Below are 18,839 nucleotides of genomic sequence, written 5' to 3' on the forward strand. Positions count from 1 at the left end.
AACTAATTGGTTTTATGGGATTTAAAATTTCCGTTAAATCGATAGAAGTAATTTTGATTGTTTAACATCAATTATTTTAGTTTTTTTGTGAAAAATATTCGTTAAAGTGAAGAAATCATCAATTTAATGTAACATCTCACATCGTCCAAAAGAGTGAATCATGTAAGCATTATATGTATATTCTCATCTCTACCCTAGCACGAGGCCTTTTGGGAGCTCACTGGCTTCAGGTTTCATTGGAACTTCGAAGTTAGGCGAGTTCGCACAAGAGCAATCCCATGATGGGTGACCCACTAAGAAGTTCTCGTGTGAGTTCCCATAAACAAAACCATGAGGGCGTGGTCAGCGCCCAAAGCGGACAATATCATGCTATGGCAGAGTGGAGTCCGGCATGTGGTGGGGGCCCGGGTATAGATGCGACATATAAGATGAGGGGTTGATTTAACAAAATACCATCAATTTAAAAGGAAATTTCTCACAGAATAACCAAAATGATATACCGTGAACAATTTCAATAACCACTTCTATTAATTTTAAATCTCAAAAATAAATTAAAGATTTATATCAATTTCAAAAACCATTTTAGATAAAAGGCGTTGCATAAGCAGATAACAAATTTTTTAAAAGAGGTAGACGGTAAAGATGATTTGATGACCAAAACAATAGAAAAAAAGGACAAATAGATGATTTTGAAATATAAAGGACCAAATTAATGAGTTGACAGAATATAAAAAACAGTTTGTTATTGAAAAAAGAAACTAATAAAAATAATTTGAAAATTTTGGGTTTTAATGATAAAGATAAAATAAAGAGTAAAGTAAATTGTATCAAGATTGACTTTTTAGTGTAAAAATATGATTTTTCATTAAAGTGAACAGTACCAGAAGTTTTTTGTTAAAATTCCAAAAAAAAAAACCCTATTGTTGCTTCATATTTAGAATATAAATGTAATTTTGTAAATCCTATTGTATCTAGAAATATATTTGAATATTCTCTATAGTAGTTATTATTCTATTAGGGTTATAATCCTAAGGATTTAATATATTATACTATTATATAAATAAAAGTACAATGAGATGATACAACACACATCTTACAATTAAATCTACCTCATCTCTCTTCTCTCTTAGGTATTGTTTGGTACGTGGGACGAGACGGAACGAAGTGAGACGAGGTGTTCTGTCCCACGTTTGATGCGCCTAAAACGGATGGAACGAATTTTGGGTGAATTTTCATTCCGCTTCACCCTCTAGAACGACTCGTTCCACATATGTGGAACACAATTATAACATCTCTGTCTCCTTCTTCCTCTTTGTTTCCATCCGAGGGCATATTTGCTCCCTCTCCATTCCATCCCGTCCCATTCTGTCTCATCTCGGGTGCGTACCAAAAAATACTCTTTTAAAATAGTTCAGTTAAATAGGACTACGATACCATTTTTGTTTTCGGTTCGAAAAACCTTTATATTTAACCAATCAACAATGCACACACAATAATATGGATAGGGAGTAACTGGAGTTCCCGTAAAATTGAACCATCCCTTTTTATGTATAAATCAATTAGCTGGTTCTCTCCTTTTTTTCTCAGCTGTTGAAATCAAATCAGAAAATTGCAGAAAAGCATCAAAGTATATATAAAAAAGGGGATTTTAGATGCTTTGTGGATCAGAAAATGGATTTTGTTAAGTTATATTATCAATTTTGCTTCCTTGTTTGTCCTTTTCCCCAACTAGTTGAGAGTTAAATTATCCAAATTGGTACTTTAGGGTTTTGATCGGGGGGATTGATGAGCACTATGAATCTGGCGGTGGTTCTGGTGGCGGTGGCGGTGGTTCTGTTCGGCCGATTTTGCATCACCAAGGCCAATGTGGTGCTGATGGGGAACAACGTCACTCTCTCTTTCGACGACAAGGAAGCTACTTTTGGTGAGTTTCTTTTGCTTTTGCTTTTTTCTTCATGTTTTAATTTCTGTTTGTTTGCTAAGAAATTGCGGGAAACAAGAGTAGCTGAAAGTTAAACCAAACTAATAATTATATGTATGTGTGTTTGTTTGTTGTTTTCCATGTTTGTGTTTTTGTTGATTTTTGTGGTGGACAATGATGTTAATTACAGCTCCGGAGGTTAAGGGTTCCGGGGAATGCGGAGTGTTGTATTTGGCCGAGCCTCCTCATGCGTGCTCGACATTGACTAATCAAGTCGAACAAGGCACGAATTATAGCTCCCCCTTCGTTTTGATCGTAAGAGGAGGGTGTAGTTTTGAGGATAAAGTTAGAAGAGCACAAAAGGCCGGCTTCAAAGCTGCAATTATCTACGACAATGAAGATAGCAACATCTTGGTTTCAAGTAATGACCTTTTCCGATAACAATTTTTCACGCCTAGTGTTTTGATTTGTCATGCTCCATATTTTCCAGCAATTACTCACTGATCAATGAAAATTAACGGTGTCGTTGGAGATGTAAACAATACACAAGTCTAGTTGACCATAAAAAAAACAACACACAAGTCTGTCCATGCCTCCCAAATGGTCACAAGCTCCTAAGTAAACCACTGTCTTGCTAGTTATAACTCAGCTTATTAGTTGTATTTACTTTTTATCTATTCAAACTAGGTGTTTAAAAACTAAAATTAGAATGACGATAAAATAATAGCAAAAAGTTTCACAGGAGGAAGATATTGAAAAAAACTGTTTGAAGGTTGACTATTATGCTTGAATGATAGATTCAGACTTTGTTAATTTTATACACACACACACACACATATATATATGTGTATAGTTTTTACATTTCTATTCAATGCCCGAAAGGTTTACACCTCAATCTACTACTTTTCGTAGTGGTGATGAACCTTCTCCCACAAGTAATTTAAGAAGAGGTATTCATCAATTTACCCCCTTAATTTGTGACCCCCTCAACTCTCATAATTAGTCAATTTGCACCCTACTGTTAATTTTTTAAATTTTCCATCTATTCTTCCGTTAAGTAGGTATCCGCATGACAGGCTTTTAAGGGCAAAAAAAGTCAATTTGCACCCTACTGTCATTTTTTCAGTTTGCACTCTACTGTCATTTTCCGTTAAGTAGGTTTCAATACACCTTACCAGAGGTAGACGAGGCCGAGATAGGAGGCGACGGGGGTGTGGGCAGCTGCAAACTGCAAAAGCAACATATCAAATGGACTGGGATGCAAACAGCGGAGGAGGGAGGCGTTGTCGGCGGTCACGGGCTCACCATGGAGACAAGGAAGAAGAAGAGAAAGTTCGAAGAAAAGGAAGAAGATCGAAGGTGAAGGGAAAATGACTTTTTTGCCCTTTAAAGGTAGTCATGCGGATACCTACTTAACGGAAGAATAGATGGTAAATTCAAAAAATTAACAGTAGGGTGCAAATTGATTAATTATGAAAGTTGAGGGGGGTAATTGGCCAATCCTTACAAGTTCAGGGGGTAAATTGATGAATACATCATTTCAGAATACATAAATGCAGTAGAAGATACACAGACTTTCTTCATGTTCTGAGATTTGTGACCATATGTTAATATGCGTGCACTTTCTAGTCTATTTTTAATTTTCTCTATACCCTTTTACCCTCCCAAGTGGTTTAAGTTTTAATTATTTATTTTATTTGTTCGCCCTTTCTAGAAACTGTAATTCCCTTTTGTGTGGAAAATACAGTGGCAGGAAGCTCAGCTGGTATAAAAATATACGCCGTGTTCGTTTCGAAAACTTCTGGTGAACTACTAAAGAAGTACATTGGACTTACTAACATGGAGCTGTGGCTAATTGCAAGCTTTGAGAATACAGCATGGTCAATCATGGCAACCTCTTTCATTTCATTGCTTGCCATGTCTGCAGTGCTGGCTACTTGTTTTTTCGTTCGCAGGCATCGAATAAGACGAGAGAGGCCTCAAGCTTTTCGTGTCCAAGAATTTCATGGGATGAGCAAACGCTTAGTAAAAGCAATGCCAAGTTTGAAATTTACCACTGTTTTAGAGGACAACTGCACATCAAGCACATGTGCTATATGTCTTGAGGACTATAACTTTGGAGAAAAACTCAGGATTCTGCCATGTCGCCATAGTAAGTTTCTTTTTGTTCCACCATATAAAAAATGTTGTTCCTTGCGGAGCTTTTTTGTATGATTGGTTGGCTTATGTTTCCTGCATTAGCATTTTAATGCATCTATGATAGCTACTCTACTAAGTTATGCAAAATTTTATTCGTTGGTCACATTTGATTTCTCACTTCATGTAAACAAAGAATTGGTTTCTCATTGTTTCCCAATTACCAGTATTCAGAAGTTGCGTTATTTTTGGGACTTCAACTGGGCTTGACCTGGTGGGCAGGGTGCCACAAGTTGCGCTACTTTTTAGGATTTTAAAGTCACTTGTCTATGCAAATAAATCATATAGGATCTCAGGACTTTGTTTAGTAGAGGAAAAAAGAGCTTATTGATGCATCCTGACAAGGCTTGAATTCCTGATTGATTTTTTGGGCAAATACCTATTGTTGTTTGAAGTCCTAAATAGTGGGCCACTAGGAGAGACCCACTTGGGGTTGAGACAGTGGCACATTAACTTGTGTTGTTCAATTTTTGTTTGGATAACATATTGTGAAAACAATACTTTGTTATTTAAATGAATTTGTATGCTGAAAGGTCCAAATTTGGTCCTTCCCTCCAAGAACTTTGCTTTATCTTAGACATATAGTCAACAGAGTGCTGGTTTGGTGATTAAACAAGTCATAAGGGGCATAAACTAGGCATTATTCTGGAGTGGTGAAAAGTGTTAAAAAAAATACGATACGCATTTCTGCAGATTTCATATTCCTTGAAAAATTTATGTCATTCTGCCAGATATTGCAGCAAATGGGACTTCTGAAGTTCAAACCTTAAATATTATCTTAATCGGCCTCTAAATTCATATAAGTGGATGCAAACTGGTTTATTTGCTGCACTCCACATTATCAAAAATCATTGAGAAACCATTGGAAGAATCGTATAAAACATCTCATTTGTTTGATGTTTGCTTCATGGTATGGCAATACAAATCCTATCCTGCAAAATACAAACTCTTGGTAATGCTTGTTGTTATGGCAATTAAATATTTGTTTATGCTGAAAATTCAGATACCTTTCCAGTAGTTCTAGAAGGTTGTTAGTGGTTAAATTTGAATAGTTATAAAATGTGAAGTAGTTGCGGAGGTAAAATTAAAGAATCTCCCACTTTGATAACCTGCTATGCTATTAACCTAGCCTAATGGAAGTTGTTCAATGTCAATGGAGCTTGCATACATAATGTAGAATCTTGAACAACTTTTCTCGTCAGCTGTATATTGACTTAAATAATTATTTTGAATTATGCATATCTCACTGTCATTTGCCCGGATTTTGACAGAGTTTCATGCTTTCTGTGTGGATTCTTGGCTTACTTCATGGAGAACCTTTTGTCCAGTTTGCAAGCGTGATGCAAGAGCTAATACGGGTGATCTACCCGCTTCAGAATCCACACCATTGCTTTCGTCCGGCCCATCCTCCGTGGCATCTTCCGTACTTTCATCTATGAGATCATCAATAGCATCATCTTCAGCAATACAGATAGGACCATCATTGTCACGGAACCCTTCATTGTCTCATTCTCACTCTTATGCTAGCACAGGTCACATTCAGCAGTCTCTTAGGTCCTCCTATCGCCAGTCCCCTTCTATTAGTGCAAGCAGAAGTTCAATGGACCTCCGAAATGCCTCGTCTCAAAGGTCCCATGTTTCCTATTTTGTTTCACCCCATTCCATGGGTTACCCAACTTTATTACCCCCGAATTCAAGATACATGTCTGTTGGACACATTCCAAGCCCTAGCAATGCATCACCAAGCTACATGAGCTCTTCCAATCATCGACAGCATCCACTACATTGTAGTGAATCAGCTGCAACGTTTTCTCCTTTTTCTTCTGCTCAATCTCTTCCTGAATGCTGATCAAGATTTATGAAATAGCTCGAGAGGGAGGTGAACCAAGATGCTTTTCTCCACTCTGACCTCACCTTGTTGCGGTATCGTGATTGAGGTCTATGAATGATGTGAATGCTTGCTATATGCTAGAATTCACACCTGAAATGTTTCTTGTTACCACCTCACATGTATATTAAACCATGTATATAGTTTTAATTTGCAAGATATGTTTAGTCATATATCAGATGTTTATCAGTCGCAAAGTCAAGGAGTGAGTTGTGGTGTGCTGTGTTGGATGTTGCATTTGATAATCGGCAGTGGTGGATACTATTAGGGAGCGTTTGGGATTTCTTTCCAGAATAACTTATGTTTAAAATTTTGATCATCAAATGGTTTGGTAAAGTTGTAAAAAGTTGCTTTAAAAATTAAAACTTATGGAGCCTGCAAAAGCACTTTTAATTAAGTGACAGTCCACATCCCTCCAATTTTGTTTTTTATCTTTACTGGGTTTGGTGTAGCTTTCACTAGTTAGCAGTCGACTCCTTTATCTTCAGATTGCAGCTGCAGACCTCTAGGCTCTCATCTGAGAAATTTTATTGCTAACGGCGACTACCTGCTCATCAAGTCATCACTCATCTGTAAGTTTATATATCTCCTTACAATTTTTTACTTTTGGATTTGGAAGCTCTCAATTTTTCTCAGATTAGGGCTTTAACATTACTATGAGAATAGGGGCATTGTCTTGACTGTGAGATAGGGGCTTTGTCTACTTCACAATTGGATAGATTACTTCTTAATAATAATTGATTTAAATTTCATTTACGTATTTCATTTCAGTTTCTAACATTTAGATCATGTTTGCTGTGCGATTCACATATTCCAGTTGCTAAGTTTGTTCGAGTATTCAGAATTGATTATGTTGATAAGCTTAGTTCTGCCAAGGGTTTTATGCTGTGAATGTAGATGGTGCACATCTACATGTTTCTGTTATAGTATTTCCATATCTAGGATTCTCCTACTGATTATGTAAGCATGTAAGTAAAAATACCGTATCATATACAAGGGTTTTGTGCTTGACTCTGAAGTCTGAACTATCATAAAAGTCTGCTATGCTGATAATCGTAACTCAAAAATGGTTTGAGAATTTGTGTTTCTCTCTCTAAAGATGTGCTGGGATTGCTGGAACTAGTACCTAACTATTTCTAGAATTCAAATTATACACCCAAAATCTATACAGAGTTACTGCCATTTACATCTTCTGTCTCAGATTTTTGTTTTGCTAATTGTCGCTCCAAGGTGTGCTAGGCTTGCTCCAGTACCTTTTCCTTTTTCTCATCTAAAAACTGCATTACAATGATACATATGTATGGATTGACTAAGTCGCATGGGATCATTACATTTTGTGTCTCTGTTTCATTCTTAGGCAAAGCTTTATATATGAAGCATATACACCGATGGAAAAGGAATAACGATGTGGAAAATGGATCAAAAGTTATGGCTCTTTGGAATAGTCGTAAACTCGTAATATAGCTATATTACGTGATGGGTATCAAGGAGGCGGTGGCAGGAAATCGTTGTGGCACATATCTTAAGAAGAAGGGATTGGAAAATTCAAGGACCAACTGCACTAAGAAGACAGAAAAGAATCCCAAATTGAACAGAAATATCAAATACGGATACTTTGGTTCTTACAAAGTTTCATGAACTCATTGCGATTCCAGGCATGGTTATGTTAAAGTCCATGAAATTTGTTCGAGTGGTAGAAGGCTGCAACAAGATCTCTGATGCTCTTAACGAGATATTTTACAGGTTCTCTCTCTCTCTCTCTCTCTGATGGTCCTCGGTCATTTTATATCATTGGTTGTAATTCGCAGTTGACTGTGCATTGTTTATTCCCCATGCCTTGACACCATGGTAATATTATAGGTATAAATTACACCACGGGCACTATTCGTACCTCCAGGCCAGAGACAATAGACGCGGCAACTAGCATCCCATGAAGATCTCTTTGGCAGGGAATGGGTTCAATTTGGAAGCTGTTGACGTAGAACAAATGGCGGAATGGATCGAGGAGGAGATGGAACGTCGGAAGACAAAATGGCGCAATCATAAAAGGGGTATTAATTTCCCATAAAAGTGGCTCAAGCCACTTTTCGCAAAAACGTGTTAAAATAATTCTCCCACAAAAGTGGCTTGAGCCATCTTTTGCAGAAAGTCATCAAAACAGCAGCCTACTAATAAATGGAGTCTTTTGGGGTTTCAAGGGCTTTATTATATGTTAGTTATTTTCATTTTAATTTCCTAAGTCTTTTGAGTTTTCCAAGAGGTTGTAAAAGGCTTATTTAAGCCATGGCTTTGTAATCATTTGGACATCTTTTTATCAATTAATCAAATTATCCTTTGGGATTTCTATCAACTGGTGGACTCCAGTAAACTTTGTTCTACAAGGGATTACGCTGGTAACCCTTTCATTGCTTCGTGCTGCGACAATTGGTACCAAAGCGGGTTTCTCCCGTCTTGGCATCGTTGATTATCCTATCTATCCATGGGTGATCGTGATCGTGAACCTGCCCCTATCACTCGAGCAGACTTGGATGCTCAAGCTGAACAGATTACAAACTTAACTACTCAAATTAGAGAACTTCGTGAGATGTTGGTCCAAGCCATCGGTCCAAATAATCATAGAGTTGTTGGAGTCAATAATCTACGAGTTCCTAGGCTCCGTGTTCAAGACAGCGAATCGGAGTCCGAAGAAGAAGATGTGGAACCACATGCAGCTAACAATCCAAACCATCAAAACCGCAACAACTTTGATGACTTTCGGATTAAGGCCGACATTCCAACTTTTGCAGGAAACCTTAAAATCGAAGATTTCCTGGATTGGCTAGTTGAAGTAGAAAGATTCTTTGATGTCATAGAGGTTCCCGAGACAAAGATGGTGAAGATGGTGGCCTTCCGTCTCAAAGTAACTGCCGCTGTTTGGTGGGATCAATTACAAAATACTCGGCAGAGGCAAGGAAAGAATCAAATCCGCACTTGGAGAAAAATGAAGCAACTCTTGATGGATCGTTTCTTACCTACGGATTATGAACAGCTTTTGTATCGTATGTACATCAGCTGCGTCCAAGGCAACAGAAACGTGACTGATTATACGGATGATTTCATGAGACTTGCGGAGCGAAACAATCTGATGGAGACAGAAAATCAAAGGGTTGCAAGGTTCGTGAATGGATTGAAACCCTCCATTCAAGAAAAGATTGGGCTGCAAAATCTGTGGAGTTTGCAAGAGGCCATTAACATGGCCTTGAAGGCGGAGATAATAGAGAAAGAAAGGCGACAAACCTCTTTCCGGAGGAACGTGACGGAGCATTTTGAAAACCCTGTTGTCTCGTCCACCGACAAAGGGAATTCTGTGCCACAAAGTTCGGGAGAATTGAAACCTTCAAGTTTTTCTTCTCGAGCAGCAAATGAAGGGAGTAGCAGAACTTTTAACAAGGGGCAGAATAGAAACCAACCTCCAAGGGAGAATCCGTACGCCAAGCCTATGGGAGACATTTGTTATCGTTGCAACAAAATTGGGCATCGATCTAACGTTTGTCCTGAACGGAGACAAGCCAATTTGTTGGAGGCTGAAGGGGACCAAGAAGAAGTTGGTGATGATGACTATGAAGGCGTTGAATTCGCAACTGAAGAAGGAATGGATCGTCTCGCTTTGGTGTTGCAGCGAGTTTTTTTAACACCAAAAGAGGATGGGCAACGACACTGCATTTTTCGTTCTCTTTGCTCCATCAACAACAAAGTTTGCGAAGTGATTGTAGACAATGGAAGTTGTGAAAATTTTGTGGCCAAGAAAGTGGTGGAGCGTTTACAGCTACCAACGGAGCCTCATGTCACCCCATACTCACTTGGATGGGTGAAGAAAAGACCTTCCGTTTATGTCACAGAAACTTGTCGTGTCCCACTTTCCATTGGTAAGCATTACTGTGATGAAGTACTTTGCGATGTTATTGATATGGATGCTTGTCATATACTATTAGGGAGACCGTGGCAGTTTGATGTGGATTCGACATTGAAGGGTCGAGATAATGTGGTGTTATTTACTTAGAATAATCGGAAGATTGCGATGGCTCCTGTTTCGCCCTCTGATGTACCAAAAGCAAAGAATACTAGTTTCCTCACTCTAATTAGTGATAAACAGGAGATTGAAGGGGCCATAAAAGAAGCAGATTCTTTCTTTCCGATCGTGATGAAGGGACTATTGACAGAAAACAAAGAAGAGGAACAAATCTCTTCAGAAGTGCAGCAATTATTGGAGGAATTTCATGAACTCATTTCTGACGAGTTACCTAACGAGCTTCCTCCCATGAGGAACATCCAACATCAAATTGATTTGGTACCTGGAGCTAACCTACCAAATCTTCCCTATTATCGAATTAGCCATGCAGAAAATGAGATTTTGAGGGAACAAATTGAAGACTTGCTACAAAAGGGGTTTATCCGAGAAAGTATGAGCCCTTGTGCAGTACCTGCCCTATTGGTTCCAAACAAAGACAACGAAAAGAAAAAGGCATGGCGTATGTGTGTAGACAGCCGAGCTATTAACCGAATCACCATCAAATACAGATTTCCAATACCTCGGTTAGATGACATGCTAGATGTGCTTGAAAGTTCGAAATTATTTTCAAAAATTGACCTTCGCAGTGGCTACCATCAAATTCGAATCAAGCCTGGAGATAAGTGGAAAACGGCGTTCAAGAGCAAGGATGAACTGTTCGAGTGGCTAGTGATGTCATTTGGATTGTCTAATGCACCGAGTACCTTCATGAGGCTTATGAATCAAGTTCTTCGTCCCTTTATTGGTCTCTTTGTTGTGGTTTACTTTGATGACATCTTAATCTATAGCAAGACCAGAGAAGAACACATGATGCATTTGAGACACGTTTTGGGTGTTTTGAAAGAAAATAAATTGTATATGAATCTCAAGAAATGCATATTTTGTACAAGTAAATTGCTATTTCTAGGATTTGTGGTTGGTGAAAATGGTATTCAAGTGGATGATGAGAAGACCAAGGCCATCCGAGAATGGCCAACTCCGAAGTCCGTCTCCGACATGAGGAGTTTCCATGGCTTGGCTACTTTTTATCGAAGATTTGTGCGGCATTTCAGCACCATCACCGCACCCATTACAGAATGTTTGAAGAAAGGCAAGTTCTGTTGGGGAGATGAACAAGAACAAAGCTTTGTTTTGATCAAAGAGAAGCTTTGTACTGCTCCGGTGTTGGCTCTTCCAAATTTTGAGAAAGTATTCGAAGTCGAATGTGATGCAAGTGGAGTGGAAGTGGGTGTTGTCCTTTCCCAAGAGAAGAGACTTATAGCTTTTTTCTCTGAAAAGCTAAGTGAAGCCCGTAAAAAATGGAGCACTTATGATCAGGAGTTTTATGCGGTGATTCGAGCTTTAAAACAATGGGAACACTATCTCATTCAGAAAGAATTTGTGTTATTCACGGATCATCAAGCCTTGAAGTTTATTAACAATCAGAAGCATGTTAATAAAATGCATATCAGATGGGTAACGTTCTTGCAAAAATTTCCATTTGTTATCAAGCACAAATCTGGAGCTCAAAACCGTGTTGCCGATGCCTTGAGTAGACGAGCATCATTGCTAATCACTATTTCCCAAGAAGTTGTGGGTTTCGAGTGCTTAAAGGAGTTGTATACAACTGATGATGATTTTCAGGAAATATGGAGGAAATGCATCAATCATGAACCTATGGCAGATTACTCTATCAACAAAGGTTTTCTGTTCAAAGGTAACCAATTATGTGTTCTTATCTCTTCCTTGCGGGAAAAGCTTATTCGAGATTTGCATGGAGGAGGATTAAGCGATCATCTTGGTCGTGACAAGACGATAGCAAGTTTGGAAGAAAGGTACTTTTGGCCACAATTGAAACGGGATGTTGGAGCCATTGTGAGGAAGTGTTACACTTGTCAGGTTTCAAAGGGGCAAGTCCAAAATACGGGTCTTTACATGCCTTTACCTGTTCCTAACGATATTTGGGAGGACATTGCTATGGATTTTGTGCTTGGACTACCCCGAACACCAAGGGGAATGGATTCAGTTTTTGTGGTGGTTGACAGGTTCTCCAAGATGGCTCATTTCATTGCTTGCAGAAAAACCGCTGATGCATCAAACATAGCCAAACTGTTTTTTAGGGAGGTTGTTTGATTGCATGGGGTACCTAAGTCCATCACTTCTGATCGAGACACCAAGTTCTTGAGTCATTTCTGGATTACATTATGGAGAATGTTTGGGACTACTTTGAATCGAAGTACTACTGCACATCCCCAAACTGATGGACAAACAGAGGTCACAAATAGGACTCTTGGTAACATGGTTCGAAGCATTTGCGGAGAAAAAACAAAACAATGGGACTATGCCTACCTCAGATGGAGTTTTCTTATAATAGTGCTGTGCATCGTGCTACTGGTAAGTCACCATTTTCCATTGTTTACACTGCCACTCCTCATCATGTGGTGGATTTGGTGAAGCTACCTAGGGGACATGGACTTAGCATTGCTGCAGAAAATATGGCTGAAGATGTGGTGGAAATTCGTGATGAGGTCAAGCAACGGCTTGAACAAACCAATGTTAAGTATAAGGAAGTAGTGGACAAACATCGGCGGGTGAAAGTGTTTAAGGAAGGAGATTCTGTCATGGTGTTCTTGAGAAGAGAACGATTCCCTGTTGGAACTTATAGCAAGTTAAAGCCACGAAAGTATGGTCCATTCAAAGTTATCAAGCGAATTAATGACAATGCCTATGTTATTGATTTGCCGGAGTCTATGGGAATTTCCAATACTTTCAACGTTGCTGATTTGTATACCTTCAATGATGATGAAGTTCTTTATCCTGATCATAACTCGGGGTCGAGTTCTTCTGAAGTGGAGGGGACTGATGTAGAACAAATGGTGGAATGGATCGAGGAGGAGATGGAACGTCGGAAGACAAAAGGGTGCAATCATAAAAGGGGTATTAATTTCCCATAAAAGTGGCTTGAGCCACTTTTCGCAGAAACGTGTTAAAATAATTCTCCCACAAAAGTGGCTTGAGCCATCTTTTGCAGAAAGTCATCAAGACAGCAGTCTACTAATAAATGGAGTCTTTTGGGGTTTCAAGGGCTTTATTATATGTCAGTTATTTTCATTTTAATTTCCTAAGTCTTTTGAGTTTTCCAAGAGGTTGTAAAAGGCTTATTTAAGCCATGGCTTTGTAATCATTTGGACATCTTTTTATCAATTAATCAAATTATCCTTTGGGATTTCTATCAACTGGTGGACTCCAGTAAACTTTGTTCTACAAGGGATTACATTGGTAACCCTTTCATTGATTCGTACTGCGTCAGCTGTGATGAACGTGAGTTTATCGTAGATTTCAGACCCTAGTTCAGTGTGGGGAAAACAATTGTCTTCCAATGATCGGGCACGAATCAAGTCGAAGAGAGAGCGTGGCGATAATGGCGAGGCAGGACCGAGCGACGGGCTCAGTCTAACGAGGATCGCCCGCGAGGTCCGATCCGAGTACTGAAATGAGCATAGGTGAGCATCTGAAAGGGTTGTGTGTACAACAAGTAACATTTTGGTATTACCATGTCCTTCTTTCAACAAGTGTCACTTAGTACTACGGTCTGGTGGTATTCCTCTTTGCTTAAAAGTGAGTGGTTCTAGGTTCGAATCTCGTGGATGATGAATTTGATACCAAATTAGGCTACCCATTGTATGGTTTAGTCGAATTCTCCATCTCCTATTATAAAAATATCGATGTACTAAAAATAAAAAAATAAAAAAAATAAAAAATTAGTGCAACCACGCATTTTGCAGCTGATTATTATTTGTCTTAAATGTTGCTAACGTTATTAGTATTATTTTGTTTTTATATACAACAATATTTTGGAATTCAAAGACGAAAATGCAACTCATGTTATGAATCGTACATGATTGTCATGAATAAATGATATTTAAACACACAAAATTGAAAAATGACTTTGGATTTTGACAATCGTACAAAATCTCCTGGCACCAATGATTGTAGAAATTTTGTAGCGTGTGGACAGTCTGGTATTAAGAAGTATCATAATACATTTGTTTAGATTTTTTTTTTTTTTGAAATTATGTCTAATTGTATAATTAGACTTGATGTACCAAGTTGTATTTTTTCATTACTATGAAAGATCTCCTACCAATAGGGGTTGGTATAAAAACCATAAAATCGTGATTAAAAAAAAATCGTAAAAAATCACGTTGACTAAAAAAAGTCAAAATCGGGACACAAAATCAAATTGGACCTCAAATGGTTCTGGTTTGGGAATACTGAGAAATGAAATAACCGGACCAAACTGTTTTTAATTTAAATAATTTTTTATTATAATTTTATATAATTAATTGATTGATTAGGGCTTAATGTTAATTTTTAAGTATGTAGTGGGTGGTCAAATAAGAGATAATATATCACATTTAGAGAGACCTTTGTTTGGCTGTTGTGTTGTAGGTTGTAATTAATTGGGATTTGATCAAGTTGTGCTACCATATTAAAACAAAAACATTAATTTAATACTTAATTACGCTTAATTAGATAATTTGTTTATGTTGATGCACAAAATCGGATGTCTTAGAACAACGTAAATCCGACCGTGAATCTGCAAGAAAGTAAAGAACACAAGATGTATCGTGGTTCATCCCAATGTTTGGGCTACGTGCAAACTGATGTTGATTGTATTTCTCTATATGATGAATATACAAGGAGGCTAGAGGTAGTGTGTTCTCTAGCCTATTTTCTGTGTGCTCTCTTCCCATAGCCTAAACTTGGCCTCAATCTTGGCCTCCCCCCCAATGAAGAGAGTGGTAAGTCCTTTTATAGAATAAGGACTCTTCACTTATTACATATTTGCCCATTCATTTATTACATAATTACATTTAAGTCCCCCGAGTATTTATACGAGGTCTAAATACGGAAGCCCTAAGTATGGTACAAACAGTAGTTCCCCAAGTCTTCAGTCAAGAGAGTCTTTTGGCTGGAGACTTGAAATTCAGTCCATGTGTGGACCGAAGTAACTAGATGTTGTCTAGAACTGATACTCGATATGAGGCGGTGCCCAATCTGAAATGATGCTCAACTAGAAGTGGCACATGTTGCGAGGCTACTCTGCTTGTGGCTTATGTTGCCTTGGTTGGCTCGGCTTGTGGCGTTGAAGGTGAAGGAGTCCCTTTTATAGAATAAGGGTTCGCTCCTCAATACAAAAAATGATGGGCTAGAGTTGGTGCTCGCGGCGAGTCGGTTACTTAGCAGGCAGCGATGCTCTCTAATGATGGTGAGAGAGTCCCTTTTATAGAATAAGGGATCGCTCCTTAATACATAAGTGATGGGTTATGAGTGATGCTCGCGGCGAGGTGGTTGCTTAGCAGGCGGCGATGCTTTCTAATGATGGTAAGGGAGTCATTTTTATAGAATAAGGGCTCGTTCCACAATACATAAGTAATGGGCTAAGAGTCTCTCTTTAATGAATGTGAGGGAGTCGCTTTTATAAAATAAGGGTTCACTTCTCAATACATGAATAATAGGTGCTCTCTAATGAAAGTGAGGGAGTTCCTTTTATAGAATAAGGGTTCGCTCATCAGTACATAAATAATGGGCTAAGTCCCTCAAGTATTTTTCATGAGACCCAGTTGCAGAAGCCTAATATATGGTACATAGTGTAGTCCCCTAAGTCTTTAGTCAATAGAGTATGTTGGCTGAAGACTTCAAATTGAATCTATGTATGGGCTGAAGTGGCGGTTGTTCGGAGGCGGTATTTGTATATCCTGCACTAAAGCTTCGTAGGTGAAGCTTTGAAAGTGAAGCTTTGAAGCTGGAGCTTTTGTAAATGAAGCTTTTGAAGCTGGAGCTCTATAAATGAAGCTTTCGAAGTTGATTGACATGAGTGATGCTCATGAATGTTTATGTTAATTGACATGAGTGATGCTTATGGATGTTGACATGAGTGATGCTCATGAATGTTGACATGAATGATGGTCATGAATGTTTATGTATGATTGACATGAGTGATGCTCATGTATAATTTTGGAGTACTGGACGTACTTTTGATCATCGAATTAGTGATAATAGCGGTAGACTGTCGAATAATTTTGGAGTACTAGACATACTTTTGATCACCTGGTTGGTGATAATAGCGGCAGACTGCCGAATAATTTTTGTAGTACTGGACGTACTTTTGATCACCTGATTGTGTGATAATAGTGGCAGGCTGCCGAATAATTTTTGTAGTACTGGACGTACTTTTGATCACATGGTTGGTGATAATAGCGGCAGGTTGCTGAATAATTTTTTATAGTACTGGACGTACTTTTGATCACCTGGTTGGTGATAATAGAGGGCCTGGCTTTTTTGGGCACATGGGCCTTCGTCCTTCACATAACATTACAGCCCATTATTTTGGGCTTGCCCTTTTCTTTTTTTTTTTAATTTTTTTTATTATTACCATCTGATGAGGTTATACAGATGTATCCGAAAGATAAGAAAAATAAATCACATCATTCAAAAATAAATCCGACCCTCTGCTAAATGGGTCAAGCCCATAATTTCCTTTTTGCCTGCCATCACCACCGCAATTATGTCTGCTTCTTTTTATCTTCTTTTGCTTTATGCTTTTACTTTTTGCTTTTCTTTATGTTTCTTCTTTTTCTTTTCCCTTTTGCATATGACAGACAATGAATGATAATAGAATTAATAATAAGAAAAGAATCTTATCTTCGCTTTTGCTTTTCCCATGGTATTCGCAGGAGATAGGATTTGGGTCGACGACTGTCTTGACCATGAAGACCTTCATATCAGTGGTGATGAGTATATTCACTACTTGCTTTGGCATCGCGTGGGGTGGTGCTTGACATACAGGTTTTTGTGCAGCTTTTGACAATGACCTGCATTGACAGATAGAGTCGGGAAGGGCACTTAGCTTGTTCCCAGTAGCATTCAAAACCTTCAAATTTTGCAACCTCCCAATTGATTTCGGCAATGACTCCAAGAAATTTGAAGACACATTTAGCTCTTCCAGTTTCTCTAATCTAATTATTGACTCAGGAAGAACTTTGAGTTCATTTATGGAAAGATCCAGCAGGAGTAAACCGTGAATGGAGCCGAAGGCCTCGGGCAAGAATTGTAACTGTCGACCCAAGAGGTTGACCCAATCCATAGTGGTCTCGGTGGCCACCTACAGAATCCCAGCCAACTTCTTGGAGATGGTGACGGAGATTACAACGTTTCCGGTCGACCTGACGAAGACAAGACTTCAGCTGTGTTTGCAGGAGTACTGTAGCCCAATCCGATTCGAACAAATGAGATAAAGCCATCCCTTCATTCTTTGATCGGTTTGCGACATACCCATTTTGTAGAACCTCGATCCTCGATAAACCCACCTTTCAAATTCGATCACTTTTCAGTATCTCAACATCCATGCAAAATCTTGGGCTCCGTTTGTGTGTGGGTCGGAGTTAGACCAGGCTCGGCTTGTTTAATAGCAGTGGAAAGAGAGATTTGAGTGCGGATAAGATAGCAGAATAGTGATCCTCTGAAGTTCTGAACTCAATCAAGCCATTGAACACAGAGAATCATGGCGTTCGTCTTTGGAATTGTAGGTGGGATTCTCTCTTTCTCCCTCTTTCTCTCTGTTGGAATGGATTGGAACTGAGCCCGAGCTCTAGAACCCACAAACCCGTCCGAGTTTACATGGAAAAGAACACCAAAATCTGTAAAAAATGCACAGATGTAGGTTATGAAGGTTTGAAGCACGATGTGGTGACGGAGAGTGGTGAAAGTGATGGTGGTGTCTCTCGGTGCAAGAGAAAATGGAGAGATAGGGAGAGTGTCTCTTGGTTTTGCAGATCCACGGTGGACAGTGGTGAGGTTGTAAAGGTTTTACGGTGGTGAGATGAAAAAAATGAAAGAGAATCGACATAGATTTTCGTGTCATTTCCCACATACGGCGCCAAATGTTGATGCACAAAACCAGAGGTCTTGGAACAACGTAAATCCGACTGTGAATCTGCAAGAAAGTAAAGAACACAAGGTGTATCGTGGTTCATTCCAATGTTTGGGCTACGTGCACACTGATGTTAAATGTATTTCTCTGTATGATGCATATACAAGGAAGCTATATGCAGTGTGCTCTCTAGCCTACTTTATGTGTGCTCTCTTCCCATGGCCTAAACTTGGCCTCAATCTTGGCCTCTCCCCAATGAAGAGAGTGAGGAGTCATTTTATAGAACAATGACTCATCACTTATTACATATTTGCCTCTTCATTTATTACATAATTACATTTAAGTCTTCCGAGTATTTATACGAGGTCTAAATACGGAGGCTCTAAGTATGGTACAAACAACTTAAATTTGTGATTAAAATGTGTTTGGTATTGAAGATAGAAGATACGAATGAATGAATACACACACACACACATACATACATACTAGCATATGGGCACACACAAAGTGTGTGAGAAATTGAAGATAGAAGATACGAATGAATATATATATATACACACACACACACATACGCATATGGGCGCACACAAAGTGTGTGAGAAAATTTTTTATTTTTGTTTTTGAAATAGTAGAGAGGAAGAGAGTGATAGAGAATGTGGGAGTGAGAAGTTTTTTTTTTTTTTTTAATTTTTTAATTTTTTATTAGAAATATGTTAGTATTACATGTAAGTGAGGCTTTGAAAAAAAAAACAGCAAAATTTGGTTGTATGAAATTACATTTCTGCTTCATATTTCTTATTTATGTTCTGTTTTAATTAGAGGATTAAACTGATAATTTCATAAGATTTTGGTTGATAATGAGCGTTTTATT

The 18,839-nt window shown here is 38.5% G+C and overlaps 2 protein-coding genes across 3 annotated transcripts; both read left to right on the forward strand.

Moving 5' to 3' along the window:
* The first annotated feature begins 1,429 nt into the window (after positions 1 to 1,429).
* On the forward strand, positions 1,430 to 6,178 carry LOC103421350 (receptor homology region, transmembrane domain- and RING domain-containing protein 2-like). Of its 2 annotated transcripts, none has more exons than XM_008359375.4 (4): positions 1,430 to 1,924; positions 2,112 to 2,342; positions 3,636 to 4,073; positions 5,389 to 6,178. In XM_008359375.4, the coding sequence occupies exons 1-4, from the start codon at positions 1,786 to 1,788 to the stop codon at positions 5,964 to 5,966; spliced, it is 1,386 nt and encodes a 461-aa protein (XP_008357597.3). In that variant the 5' UTR covers positions 1,430 to 1,785; the 3' UTR covers positions 5,967 to 6,178. The 2 variants fall into 2 exon arrangements, with proteins under 2 accessions (XP_008357597.3, XP_028963137.2); XM_029107304.2 differs by having other exon boundaries at positions 3,669 to 4,073.
* A 2,306-nt stretch (positions 6,179 to 8,484) lies between these two features.
* Positions 8,485 to 10,044, forward strand: LOC108169338 (uncharacterized). The gene has a single exon (XM_017328388.2). The coding sequence runs from the start codon at positions 8,485 to 8,487 to the stop codon at positions 10,042 to 10,044; it is 1,560 nt and encodes a 519-aa protein (XP_017183877.2).
* The last annotated feature ends 8,795 nt before the right edge of the window (positions 10,045 to 18,839 follow it).

The sequence above is a fragment of the Malus domestica genome, chromosome 08, assembly GCF_042453785.1.
Source record: "Malus domestica chromosome 08, GDT2T_hap1".
In the NCBI taxonomy this organism is placed as follows: Eukaryota; Viridiplantae; Streptophyta; class Magnoliopsida; order Rosales; family Rosaceae; genus Malus; species Malus domestica.

Excerpts from the sequence above, each read along its gene's own strand:
- LOC103421350 (XM_008359375.4), top strand. The coding sequence starts at position 1,786 with ATGAGCACTATGAATCTGGCGGTGGTTCTGGTGGCGGTGGCGGTGGTT. Across the intron at positions 1,925-2,111 it reads CGACAAGGAAGCTACTTTTG|CTCCGGAGGTTAAGGGTTCC; the intron begins GTGAGTTTCTTT and ends TGTTAATTACAG. Across the intron at positions 4,074-5,388 it reads GATTCTGCCATGTCGCCATA|AGTTTCATGCTTTCTGTGTG; the intron begins GTAAGTTTCTTT and ends GGATTTTGACAG.
- LOC108169338 (XM_017328388.2), top strand. The coding sequence starts at position 8,485 with ATGGGTGATCGTGATCGTGAACCTGCCCCTATCACTCGAGCAGACTTG.